Below are 14,640 nucleotides of genomic sequence, written 5' to 3' on the forward strand. Positions count from 1 at the left end.
GTAATAATCGAAAGAGAAAGTAACCAAAGAGAGGCTCTCATTTGCAGTTAAACCCTTTTGTCGTGTGACTATCAATATGTTCTCCTAAAATACCGATAATTCACTGTTTATACAGATAATACATTTTACTAATACCATAGTACCTTAATCAAAAACTTCCTGGAATCACCACCGTGTGGCGCTCTCAGTCACCCGATTCAGTAGCGTCTCGCGTTTGACCGGTTGTGCAGTGCACGAGGTGCACATGAAGGTGCACCTCGTGCACTGCACAACCGGTCAAATTCAAGAAATTAACTGCATCACTATCCGCATTCAATAAATGTTTAGATTTCTAACTTATTCGATGAAACCAGATAGGATGGCACGAAATTTATATTAATGAGCGTTTTTGTCCACAGCACAATATGCACAGATTCACCCTAAGCTGCTTGCGCTTGCTGGTCATTAACAACCAAACGATCTTTTCATATCGCGTTGCCGTAGCCAGTACGCGATTTGAACTCGAGCACTTTGCCTAGTGCACCGAAATTACACACATCTCATATACATCCAACTTAAAATTTCAAGTATCTCTTGTCGCAGTGTGAGTGTCTTTTTCGTGCATATGAGTCACTGCACAAATTCAAGAGAATGAATTATTCAGTTCAACTCTGAGATTTGTTGTTCTCGGTCACGTTTGGCTCTGTGAGAACTTGTACGCCTACCTTCGGGAGAGGCTTCAGTGGCTTATGCTTATGGCAGTTGAAAACAAATTGCTGGCTCAGTTGCAACGTCGAAGCGGTTTTATTAATAAAGTTATTGACAGATTTGATCGACGTGCAGAGCACCGAATTCTTCTATTGTATCGATGATACGAAATAAGTGTAATAAAAAAATTCCCATCCACGAGTATATCATTATTTCATTGTATTGTAAAACACAAGAGAATATCCATTTCTCAATCGTTATTTTTCATTTACAACGAACTGTTACAGCTGATTCCATACCTCATAAGCAGTGCACAATCCGTACACTTCGTCACAAAACGCCACTGATCCGACTAGATTTTTTTTAGGTTGCTACATCTGTCATTGATATTCTATCAAATTTTCAGCTTGATACATGGACATTTGTGAAAGTTACGCTGTATCAAAGACATCATATTAACAAAATATCCAGCTCTCACATTTCTCGAACAAATCATTGGCAACATCCTTTTTTGCGAGCATGTCGCCCTCAGGTGAGTCCGCATCGAATCTCATACATAGAAGTAGGGGAGAGAAATGTCAAATTCGTGCGCGCCAAACTAGCAGGGCTGCGCACCCATACATTTGACATGATATGTTGAATGTGATGCCGTGCGATGGCGTTGTTGAACTGAAGATTGATTTCGCTCCAAGCTGACAGGGTCTGGCTGTATTGAGTACATCTGCGATTTAACGTCTCTTCGATTTTGTGCAATTTTCGAAATGGAATTGAGCGGGACGGGTATAGCGTGATTGTTTAGTCGATGTCGCAGCCCACCTGGGTTCGATACCCAACTCCGCACATAGGGTCAGAAAGCTTTAAAAACGGTTGATTCCTCTATAGTTGAAATAAAACAAAATGGAATTGAATTTTTAAGAACGTTTATCAGTGGTATGAACGTTTCAGAAGCGGCCACGTCGTTTTAGTCGAAAAAGAAGGCGATGCTCACAGTATTCATTGATCCACAGGGTGTTGTGTACCATGAATTCCTTTCACAAGGCCAAACTGTCAACAAGGAGTATTATTTGTACGTTATGAGACGTTTGCGTGAAGCAATTCGCCAAAAAGACCAGATTTGTGGACAAACAACTCATGGAGCTTGCACCACGATAACGCACCGTCACACAATGCCATCGTTATCCGTGAACATTTGGCTAAAAACGAAATGAATACCATTCAGCAAGCACCGAATTCACCTGATTTGGCTCCCTACGACTCCTATTCGGTCGACTCAAGATATCGCTCCGTGGAGCAGATGAGATTATTGAAAAATCGCAGATGGCTCTGATGGCCATACCGAAATCTGAATATAAAAAAAGGTTTCGAGTATTGGATCAAGCGCTGGCATAAGTGTGTTGCGATCGATGGGGAGTACTTTGGAGGGGACAATATCGATTTTGATGAATAATTTTTATTTTTCTGAATAAATTCCGGAAATGCTTTGATCAAGGTAGTATGATACATTTTAAATAATTTACTTCAATTCTTGTTCACGTTCAGAAAAAACATGGAATGTGTACACCTTAACAATCTAAATCAATATTTTCGATGAATGTAGTTATTGCTACCAACTTCGATCAATTATTTTCCTTTTATTCCATACAGAAAGGCTATGTAATCACTGTGAAAACCGACTTTTCAACCGACATATTGACGTATATCATTCCATTTAGCTCGACGAACTGAGCAAATGTCTATGAGTGTATGAATGTGACAACCGATTTTAACAAACTTAGGTTCATTCAAATAAAAGATCTTATCGTTACATAGACTGCTATTGAGTTTTATCCGGGTCCGACCCTCAGTACTGGATACTCTGGAAATATAGGGTGAAGTTTGCTAAAAAATTCAAACTGTCATTTAGAGCGATGATGCAAATAAGGGAAAAGTTTTACTAACTTTGGCTCAAAGCTGTTTCAATTTACTGAATTATTATGTTACACATTCAGCATGACAGATTCTCTTTGTTCACTTTCTCTTTGAAGTATTACGGAATAGTAATCTATTTTTCGATAACTTCTACAGTGCAGATGAGTTTTAGTTATCTTGTCAAATAATAAGAAGGATTGCTAAGGTGGCGTAATAGCCGATATATAAAGTAAACCTGGAGAATCTGTCATTTGCTCATAGGTCGTAATGAAAGTTTTATACAGTTTTCTGCGGTATTTTACAAATGTTCTGCAACTATCTAGTACTGAAAGTGAAATGAAGGTTCAGAATGAACTTTTGAAAAAACAATCGTCCAAATAACATTTTGAATTACGATTTGATAAGCAACAGAATATCAAGTTATGTGCTAACAAAAGATCCAACTGATGGATGACGAAACTTACGTTCTAGACCAGCCATCTGACACCGGTGTTAGCACCAGCCATTTGAAAGTATTCCGATTACGTCGAGCCCCTCGCGTTTCGGCCCTCAAACACTGCGATGTTTTGATACTCATCGCAACTTTCAAATTGTGGAAATTACCTCCACTTAATGTCCCAAAACACCATCTGCTGTATTTTAGGTAAACCGACACTTCATTGTGAGAGAATCGTTCCAAAAAATCTCTAATAAACAAGGTAAACCATAAAACGGTTGCATTACTGATTTTTTATTTACGTTGCAATCAGCTGATTTTAAAGATCCGATTTATATCTCATTAAGATGACGTCGTGACAGGGGGCCGTTCTAGGCCGACTTCCGTCAACTTCTCGGGTAAGTATATTTCGTGGCCAAATCTAAATTAATGTTCAAAATTTGCAAAGAAGTTCCAGATCAGGAAGGCGATTTGTGGATATCGTATCGACAAAAAGGCCTAACTGCAAATGACAGCCGCTCTACACACTTAAAGCCATTTCTTGAGCTCGGCATAATAAAATGCCGAAACTGATCAGCAACACGTAAATTTGCTGATTGTTCAGCAATCAATACACATGTTTCTGAACTTCGTTAAATGCATTCACTGATATTTCGGTAAAATGCTTCACTTTGCCGAAATTTGGCATAATTGCTTGCTGAATTTATCAGTAAACAACAGATATGCCGACATCAGCAGAGACGTTTGCCGAGATTTCGGAATATGCGCTAGCTGATGCCGAGATTCAGCACGACAGCTGTCATTTATTGCCGCGTTACATTTTCGCTTCGCATTGTGCGATTATTTTCTAATGAAATTCTCTAGTGAAAAAATGGATAATCTTCGAAGAAGCGTGGAACCACTTGCAAGTACAAATATTGAATAAATATAGTGACATGTTTCGCTTTATAAAAAGCGACTTTATCAGAGCACTCGCGATTATAAGGGAAAAACACCCAACACGGGGCTCAAAGCGTCCTCGAGACAAAACTTTGGGGGATAGGCGAAAAAATAACCCAATGCATGGAATAATTCAATAGATCAAAGTAAGTTTATTTTTTGAACAATACCGTATATGCATCATTAAATATTGAACATTTTTGTAGGCCAAAAATCAATATATATTTTTATTTTCATATTTCCAGCTCGACTCAAGGTGCCCGCATCTGGAAACGCCGCTTTTTATTTATGCTACATGTTTTCAGGTAGGCTTTAAGCACTACTGGCAACAAATTTGTAAGCCTCCTTTAAGTGTTAATAAAATGAATTTTTTATTCTGAATAAATACAAACAAAATAATTGACAAGATTTTTAATTACTGATGATTCGGTAATTTATTTTTTCATTTTTTCGTTTTATTGGATTGCCGAATATTCAGTGAACGTTTCACTGAGCAAACAGTAAATCTTATGCTGACGATTTCGGCAATATTTGACGTTTGTCAAATTTTAGGATGCCGAGACGCTCAGTAATTTTATTTTTGCCGAGATGATTGCTGATTACTCGGCTGTGCGAATCTCGGCATTTTTTTGCCGAGACTCAGCTAAAAAATTTAAGTGTGTATATATTTTCTCTTAAAAGTTTCCAATATAAATCGAAAGCTTCACTTGAAAAATTTGCGAAGAGTTAGGCGTCAAATATGAAATCAATCCGGTAAATCGTGGAAGAAAAAGTAAACAAAGAGAAACTGTCATTTGCAGTTAGGCCCTTTTGTCGTAGGTCTATCGAAATGTTCCCTTCATCACTTCCGGATCGACCAACGATGCGATTTACACGGAAAAGTGGTTTAAGAAGAGACGCCATTCATAAAAAAGCACTCCGTTTTGGCCTGATTCTGCCACTACGCTAAATCGAACCAGCGGTAACAATTTTCTGTCAAAAGCCATGAGCTCACAAAACTCTACGGAACTTCACCCGCTTGAAAAATTTGAAACGTCCCAAGACTATTCAAATTGAATCTAAAGTTTGAGAAAACTGTGGTGCAAGCGAAAAAACACTGGGTGAAATCGGTTGTACAAAATGTAATGGGTGGAATGAAAGGGATGGTTCGGACATTTGGGATCGGAGACGAAATAGTATAAAATAAATTTTGTTAAACATTACTCATTAGTAGCCCTTCATGCCCTTAAAAAACCAAGAGAACCCGATAATCGGTTTAATTTTGTTAGTAAATAGGTGTTTGCCATTTTTATCTAATACACCCTTTAGAATAAAGAGCTTCAATCTTTTGAAATTATGAATGAATATGACAAAGAATGTAAGTCAGCATTTCTTCACAATTCTCCAGTTAAAAACTATTGAATTCACTCATTCTGGATCTATACTGATGAGATACTTTTTATTATTTAAGGCAGAAACCAGCTGGAGTGAGGTCATAAGAATTGACGAATCGGTTCAAATATTTAAATTATCCTATTATAATTTAATATTATCCTTTAAATACAAAAGAGAACTGGCTTTCGCGAATTTAACGGAATCCTGACCCAATTTCACTATCGCCGTGCACTACTACAGTAGGGAACAATCTCATTCTCTCTTTGTCCTATTGTCAGAAATTAGTCACTTTTAAACAATTTTCGCTAGCAGGGAAATCCTTTAACCGCGCCCCGTCTGCTTCTTCTGCCACGTTAACCAAGAAAGCTCCCCGTCGGAGCCGGAGCTGAGGAGAGCGTATAGTGTAGCTTCTGTCAATGTGTTCGTGAGCTATTGGGCAGAAAAAATCGGAACCAACGCGAAAAACAGTTGGTTGATCGTGTTTGAAATTTATAAAATAAATATGTACACATACGATGGTCGAGATTTGTATAAAATATTCTGCTAAGCGAATCATGTGTCGATGTGTAACATAGCATGCCTGAAGTGATTTTTCTGGATGTGTTACATTTTTCCTGTGCTCTCCGCTAGCTTTTAGCCTGGTATTGATTTTTCAGATTTCAAGAACTGCTATCTGCTCGAAATAATAATTCGATCGGTGAAGGAATTTCTGAAGGCATGAACGATAAACAGATTCAAGGGCTCTGAGGTGATCGCCCACTGTAGGCCAAACGATATTTCGTTTCAGGACCACTAGAAAAGCAGTGTGCGACAGCGAGAAGAAAAAATCCCGCAATGCGGCAAAATGTGTAATCGTGTCCCGCTGGGGTATTTCATTCCGAACCGCTATTAGAGCAAGTGTGTGTGTTGTGCAAAACGTAAAAATCAAACGAAAACCGGAGTCGGTCGGAGGTTTTTCGTATGCTTGCTGGCAATTGAGGGAACATGCACCAAAACCCCACAGGTGACGAAAACAAATGCCAGCAGACACTCTTTGCACATTGAAACTGCCACCGTCAGCAGATTCAATTTAAACGAGGAAGCCATACACGCGTCTTTTGCAAATGATATCGTGAAAAGAAATTGCCAGATTGGCAAGTTCAGTTTGATGGGATAGATTTGAGGTCTGAGTATCCATATAAGGCGGAATACAAGTCATCAAACCATGAAAACAGTATCACAGATCGAGAAGTTTTTCGAATCTTCAGCGAAGCTCTACTTTTTCATCGCTGTATGAGTGTCGTCAGTGGCTAATATTATACATTCAAATCAGCCGCCATAGCATGCCTTCGGAACACATCTCGCGCAGAAAAACATGAAAAATGTCGGTTTTCACCCTTTTTAACGATGTAATCACTGTCAATGAAACTAATCACTCATGTAAAATCGAGGAGCCACCTTTACACCGTTGAGAAAAACGCTACAATTCCACGCAAAATAAAGCAACATGCTTACCATTTTTGTTTTATCTAATTTGTTGCTTTTCCGGTTCGAAAAAGATGACCAGCCTTCCGCTTCCTCCGGATTTCGAACTGCTGCTGCGCGTTTGTACTTTTTGTTCTGTGAGCTGTCACAGAACGATAAATGAAAACTACACTAGTTTTTCTTCTTTCTTTGCTGACTAGCTAGCGGCTGCTCTATGCACAAAACTGCCTCGATTTTCCCACTTTATTATTTTTCTACTATTTTCACACACAGAGGCAAAGAACAATCCGGGATCACCTCACACCACCGTTGATGATGACTGACTAATGGCTGCTTTGCTATACCTCCCACTAGCGCAACGCGAGCAAAATAGTTTCAGGTCTATATACCACGGCGGTTCAAATTCAACTGCCGTGTGTCAGTTGACAGGCCAAGCAACGATCTCGTAGAGTTTGTAGTTTTTTACCGTTGCGTACTTACTATACCTACCACTACACGGCGCACGTGTGTGTGTGTTGGTGTGTGAGAGACCCAGTCTGTGCTCTTCAAAAGAAACGGATTTTTTTGCCGTTCCAAAAGTTCCAATGTAAGAGATCAGCAAAAGAGAGCAAAACTGGAGCTTACTTGAAAAAATTCTAATCAAGTTGCTGGGAGGAATTGAAAATGTGTGAAGTGATGCTTATGCTATTGATAGACCTTTCGGAATGGCATTGTGGGGAAAATAATACGTTCTGTGTATATTAGATTTGTTTTTCAAAATTGAATTCGGTATTTTTTCACAAAAATCCGACGATTACCAGCGGAAAGGTACACCTCCGCAATGATGTAAACTGTTCAATCACAATGCTTTTTCAGGAAGTAAAATATGACTAAATGAATTTATTTATTTGTTTTTTGTTTTTAAATCAATTGTATAGTTCACAACAAATGGCTGATGAAAAGTAAACAACATGTTTCTGTGAGTTGTATTTCCAAAATCATTGGTTATAATTCCATCTTTAGACAAACCATGCCAAAGATGCCAAATAGTTGTTTCTATAACGAAATCACAACAATATATGTTAAACAATAAGAAACTGTTTTTAAGGCTAGGTCCATCCAAACAATTTTCATAAAATCGAAAAACAAATTCCAATAAAATGTTGGCAAATACTAGAAATGATATAGAATGAGTCCCGAAGGTACGCGGAGAAACTTCCAACTTCCGGTTCCAGAATTACTGGGTGATATAGGAAAAAAATTATAACAACTGCACTAATTTTTCTCAGAGACGGATGAACCGATTTTCACAAACTTAGATTGAAATTAAAGGTATATTTGTCTCATACAAAATTTCTGAAAGTCATTTCGTCAAGTCCACTTCTGGTTCCGATTAGTGTAAAAATTCCAATTTCAAATTACTTTCTTACTTTTCTTAAAGATGACGTGACCGATTATTACAAACTTAAGTTTAAAAGAAAGGTCTCATGGTCCCATACAACACTCCTGAATTTCATCCAGATCTGACCTCCGGTTCCGGAATTACACAATGAAATGTGTTGAAAATTTTTAGCCCGTATCAGTAGACGGCCAAGCGAATCGACTTCGGTTATAGCAGTTCCCAGATTCCGGTTCCGAAAGCATTGGTAATATTATTCACAAACTCTAAAATCGAACTCTCAGCGATGGCTTAAGTTATTTTAAAATAAGATTCCAATGAGAGGTCTTATGATAGTCTGAATTTTATCTCGATTCGACTTCCGAAACCGAAATTACAGGGTTATGAATGTCAAAAATTTAAAACCTTCATATAAAGCACCCCTGGAACGAAGAAGACACAACACCGCCTCTACGAACGGAGCACACAGATTGCTCTGTTCGATTCCGTACGCTCGGAAAAGAAAACATAAACCGACACTGAAGCTCGGAGTTGAAAACACTAGCGAGAAACTGAGATTGAGACAAATCATAGCTACTTTACAGGAAGTGTGGCTGATGCGCAACAAATTTTTGGATGTTCCACAATGGATTGAAGGTTTTTTGAAAAGACATGCATCGGACTTCCATATTTCGTGATGTATATGAAATTTTTGCAGTCCATATAATTATAATGATTCCCGGTTTTCGATTAACGACCGGAGATTGTAGAGTCATATACTCAAAAATTGATTTCACACACTTTTCTCGAATCGACTGCGACTATACCTGTTCCCGGATTCTTCTTTTGGAAGTACCTGAAATAGTTTTCTAAGTCACTTCGTTTTCTCAGAGATAGCCTAACCGATCTAAGAACTGTTTCGTTCTCTAGGTTACACTGATTTAAACACAAACTTTTTTGATTTTTAAAAATCATAGAAAATCGTTTGGTAGGATACCACACATTCATATATGAGAATATGAAAGATATGAAAAAGGCATCATTACATCACTGAATGGATTCAAACAGACTTTTCAACTGGGTGTCCCTCAAATTCCAAAACTAGCACACTCATCAGTGTGAATGATGACACCCACCAACAAATCGGATAAGTTTGATGAGCTGTTTTCAGAGCCTTTTTTTAACACGTTTTTGGAAGAATTTGGCCTTTATATTTGAGTGTATGAAATTTATTCAATAGAAAATTGTGAAACTTATATCTTCGAATGGTACCATTGCTTTTGATGAACATTCATCAGAATCAAATCGATGTTCAACAGTGCCAAATGTTCTGATACATACTGTTATTGGTTCATAATTCCAATCGTCGTTCGGTGAAATCTCGGGTGAAGTAAACCAGTAGGACGTGGCGATCGTTGTGATGGACGGGCTTAAGATTAGATAAAAGTTTAGGAGAATCAATATTGCCTAATCATCGGCTTGCTGAATTGTTGTGTGATGCTCAAGTGAGTTGAGATCAATCAGACGACAGTGATTGGGATACGGTGGAAGATCTTGCGCATTTTCCCAGGAAAGGTTTCATTTTTCATAATGTAGGTATATAAATAGGACTATTGCGAATCAAAGGAAGCCTCATTCAAAATGTTGATTCTTAGTGGAGTGCCGAGAAATAACCCTATATCTATATTTTACCTACAATTTGTGTGACAACGAACTCCAACAAATTGCATAAATATTCCTGATCGACCACATTAATAGTAAGTTTTTGGAAAATATGATTCATTTGGGAACACATTTTTCAACAGTTGAAGGGAAAAGATCAATTGAAGTTGCACTGCCAAATATTTACATTAATTATGTTGCCAATAACAATTCGCTAAGAACCGAAACGATGGGGTTCATTTAGGACGAAATGTAATAAGCATATCTGCTTATATCAAGTTTTCCTCTTTGATAGTATTTTTATCGGTACCATTTAAATGAAATCATAAATAAAATAAACCTAGATTCCCCAATGTAATAGTAATGTATTACAATGTTAGCGTACATTTCTGAAGCTGTTTCGGTGCAATATTTTGTAGCGACGCGTTGCTCTTGGGAAGTAACGCATAATTTTCGTGACGAGCATCATAAACACACGTCTACTCAACAAAACACAGCAAGCGAACTACACATGCTAGTGTGACGGTGAATATATCAGCAGAGAGGAGAAGGATGCTGGGGAAGAGGAGAAAAGCTTCGAGATCGCTGGTTTACCATCCACAACACAGAATATTATGTTGGAATTGTACTATCGAATTTTCATTGAGTTTGCTACGTTATTATAAATTCGAATGAAATTCTGTCGAAAGCAACAGCAATATTTTATCCTGAAAGAAAATTTCACGCACTATTGATTGATAATGGCCTTTAAGCCATCTTTCAACATCTGGCTTATGAAAATTTTGTGCTAAAATTTACTTAAACTGTATTGTTTATGGTGAATATTTCGAGAAAAAATTATAAGACATGGATCTTGAAAATGATGCAAAGACATTTACGTTGGTCCATGCCATATTCTCAGATTTCTTCGTGTTTCAATAATAAGGTTGAGAATTTTATTACTCAATTTGTATATGCAACTACTGCTTAAATGTAAGAAAAACTAAACCTACCTATCTTATTTCTTTTGTTCAACCTAGTTGTGAAATAATGTCTTCCTCATTCATTGACATTTTTATCTTGGTGCTTGGACGGAGCAGTTTGAGAAACCTTAGTACGTTTTTTTTGCATCGGCTCTATCTTTTTTTATTTCTGTTCCATTGAATAAGGACAATTGACGACTTTTTCTAGCGTTTCAATTGAACGACGGTTTGAAATTCTTAAAACATTACCGTATAATTCTGTAGCCAAAACATGCAACCATAAATGCTTTCAAATACCGGTTTAAACCCTCTCTGAGAAATCGAAGAAGTTCAATTTGAAACTTTGACCACCATTTCCGGTACTTCCAGAACCGGAATCCGGGCATCGGTAGAATCAAAATCAGTTGGTTAAGCCACAGACTAACAGACATGACAGTATGAGTAAATTCTTATAAAAATAATTTTTCGTGATGCACTAGTTCCACCTATATTGTACAGCGCGAACTATTTACTATCGGTACACCCCTTGTGTTATGTAAAAGTTTTTTTACTAGTTGGTTCCCCCTCGTTTGTCAACACCGATCAGCTGCTAGCAGAGATGCCTGATTTCATCATAATATTTAAAAATGAATCGTCACAATAAATTTTTCTCATCGTTGTTCATCTAGACTATTTTTTATTGTGATTTTGGTAATTTTCACCCAAAATTAAGTGGCGGCAGACAAGAAGCAAGTAAATATTGTAACAAAACAGGTTCGATTTTGTATTGCATTGAAGGATGAGAAGTAGGCACAATTCTGTATATAGTTTTGGCAATATGTATTAACACTGTATGATGCATGAAATTCGCATGGACGTATACAAATCAATACATTACATTGAAGTGACGGTTTGAAATTAACACACTCACCATCTTATGATTCAGGAGGCGAAAGACCATTTTTAGACTTTTGACCACTATTTTCGGTACTTCCATAACCCAGTAACCAGTATAGTCGAAGTCGGTTTGTTCGGCTATTTTCTACATCTTTACTTATCAATACACTCTTGAAATTGAAGTTTTCTTTCGTCGAATTGAAATGAGATTTGGAAGTTTTCTTATGTTTCTTTTGAATATTAAGTTGTCAAAATTAGTTCCTCTGTCTTGGAGAAAAATAAATGTGTATTTTCTTGAATTTTCTGTAGTTCCGGAACCGAAAGTTTCATTTGAATGTGAATTTTAAAAAATCTTATCGAACCATTAAACTTGTCATTTGAATCTAAGATTGTTAAAATTGGCCCAGCCCTCCGTAGAAAATTGAGTACATTTTTCACATATACTCATATACACACCTACATTTTTCGATCTCAACGAACTGATTCGAATGATATATACGCCCTTATTCTGAATTGATTGTTTTTTTGATCGTATTTTATTCGTATTCCTAATAACGGTAGCAAAATCAAAGGTAGCTAGGATTCGACCGAACCATATTCGATCGAAAAGCCAATACGTCGTTATTCAGAATAATGACGATAATACTCGACCCTTCAGAAAAAACTGTTCACTGTGATTGAATAGCCTTTCTATATGAGAAAGACAAAACTTGAGTTTGCCGGGATCGATAAAAAAAACCTGCGATATTAGAATACCAAAAAATGTCGCTTTAGTCAATATATTTCAAGTTTAACAGATAACTGTTGATCGAAAAAGGTATTTCAACTTTCTTCCATTTGACGCCAAAACCAAAAGTTTTACCCCATTTTTTAGATACAGGTGGGCTCAAAGTGTTAAACCTAGAAGAAACGATTAGTTTAGAGTTCAATCGTCCATCGACTATTTTGTGATATTTTAATTGTTATGAGCAATGAAAATGTGGAATCAATGTAAAGTTTTCCTTTTGACTCCAAAAATTAGTGTGGTGAATATTTTGTTTTGCTTTCGTATAAAATACCCTTTCCACAAGTTCGTACCGGAATATGCTATTAATTAACCCAGTGTGCTCGTTTAGCTATATTCGCAAAAGCAACTCCGCGAGAGTGATTCTGTTTTGCTGGTGTGTGTGTGCTTAGTGCGTGTCGCTATTACTGCGCAGAAATGTCGCAATGCACACAAAATCGGGTTCTCCGGTTTCGTTGACTAGTGTTGAGCATTGCATATTCGACGAAATAGCTCATCACCATAGAACGCAGAAACGCTTGCAGTAATTGGGAGAGCTCTTTGAGAAGCTCTATCTATTGAAGCATGTGCAGACAAACGTGGCGGAATGCCCATTTCTGTCGCAAGTGATTTTTATTGCTTGCTCTTCGGTTTACACATACCATTGCAAATGATAGTCGCTCTCATTATTCTCACTGTTATGTTGTTCTCTCTGATTGTATCGTACGTTGTAAGAAAAAAATTTCAGCATGAAAATTTTTATGCTCCTCGTTCTCGTTGACACTACCATAACTAAATTGGTCCCTTTTTAACGCAGTGTTCCTAGGAGATTCGACGCTAGATTTAGTTCTTAGTGCTGGGTTGGGAGCGGTTTATGTCTGAGGGTTTATTGAAATAGCAACGTTGATTATATAGGCAGGGTTCTTGGGGTTCGCTATGGTTCAATTCTCTTGACAGCTTTGTTTTAAATGGCGAGCCGGTATTACTTGAATAGCTGATATGTAGATAAGAAAATCTATTGTTTTGTTTCTTTATCGTAGAACCGGTGTACACGCTAATCAATTCCATTACTACCTTTGAACTGCCGAGAAGAGTTCATTATCCAAATTTGAATCTCATTGGTGTTTTCCGAAACACTGTAGGACGATAAGGAATAACAAGTTATATACGAGCCGAATAATTCACAGCATTTATCATACTCTTTTCAAGATGTACATTGAAGTTTGATATAACGTTGTGATCCAATCTGACGGATTTAACCGATTACCAAGAATCGTGGTCAACTTACATGTAACTCAATAAAAACTTTTTCCCCTATTAAAGGGTGGAAAATATACAACTTTCTCATTAACATGCGTATTACGGGCATTTCCATCCAACAATTGCACCCTCTTTTCTGGAATCGAGCTAAAAGCTTGTAAATTATGTTTAAGAGGAACAGCTACCGAGGTTATTCAGTTCGATCAGACCATCTAAGAACCATTGATTAATGAAGTTGACGGATTCCACAAGAAACCCAAGAATTGTATATGCGCATAATGATGTTATCCAAAAACAACTAGTAGAGTAATATAGATGTTGTTGTTTTTTTCAACATTACCTTTCTATTAATTTAATTTTCAGTTATTGCGTGTGTGTAGCGAATTTCGTGTTTCGATACAATAGTCCTAGTTTACAAAATTTGGTATGTGCATAAAGATTTCATACAGAATGCAATTTTCGAAAATCAAACATTTTAGAAAAAGTAGTAATCAATGCACAAATCGCAAATGATTCCAAAAATCTGTATGATATAGTGGGAATATTTGACTTGCGTTGAATTATATTCATTTACATATATGAAACCAAGAACAGAATTTGAACACAAGTAAGCCATCTTACTACTATCACTTTATTATCAAACTGAATGTTGCATAGAATTCAACTCAGGTTGCAGATCAAGGGAACCACTCTATGGAACGCTAGAAAGAATTAGTTTGAAATATCTTTAGATATAAGTTTAGAGGCAGTTGAAAAAATAGAGATAATATTCTCCCCAGGTTTGTATAAAAAAAGTCGTCTTCCTGCTATGTTTCTACTTACAATGTCAGGCAAACAGTTAGCAAAAGCAGTTTTCGCAGCAGGTTATGCAATAACTGTGAAAACAAAATTTTCAAACGAAGCCTGGAGGGCCAAATGTAGATAGCTGAATCGATTTTAACAAACTAGATTC

At 37.1% G+C, this 14,640-nt stretch overlaps 1 protein-coding gene across 1 annotated transcript in view; it reads right to left on the minus strand.

The window, feature by feature from the left end:
* LOC131437390 (calmodulin) overlaps nt 1–7,231 on the minus strand; it is an 82,186-nt gene extending 74,955 nt beyond the window's left edge. The window contains exon 1 of the mRNA XM_058606695.1: nt 6,839–7,231. Within this exon, the coding sequence (XP_058462678.1) occupies nt 6,839–6,841 (3 nt within the window). The 5' untranslated portion in view covers nt 6,842–7,231. The remainder of the gene's footprint in view (nt 1–6,838) is intronic.
* Nucleotides 7,232–14,640: the final 7,409 nt, after the last annotated feature.

The sequence above is a fragment of the Malaya genurostris genome, chromosome 3 (genome assembly GCF_030247185.1).
Source record: "Malaya genurostris strain Urasoe2022 chromosome 3, Malgen_1.1, whole genome shotgun sequence".
NCBI classification, from domain to species: domain Eukaryota; kingdom Metazoa; phylum Arthropoda; class Insecta; order Diptera; family Culicidae; genus Malaya; species Malaya genurostris.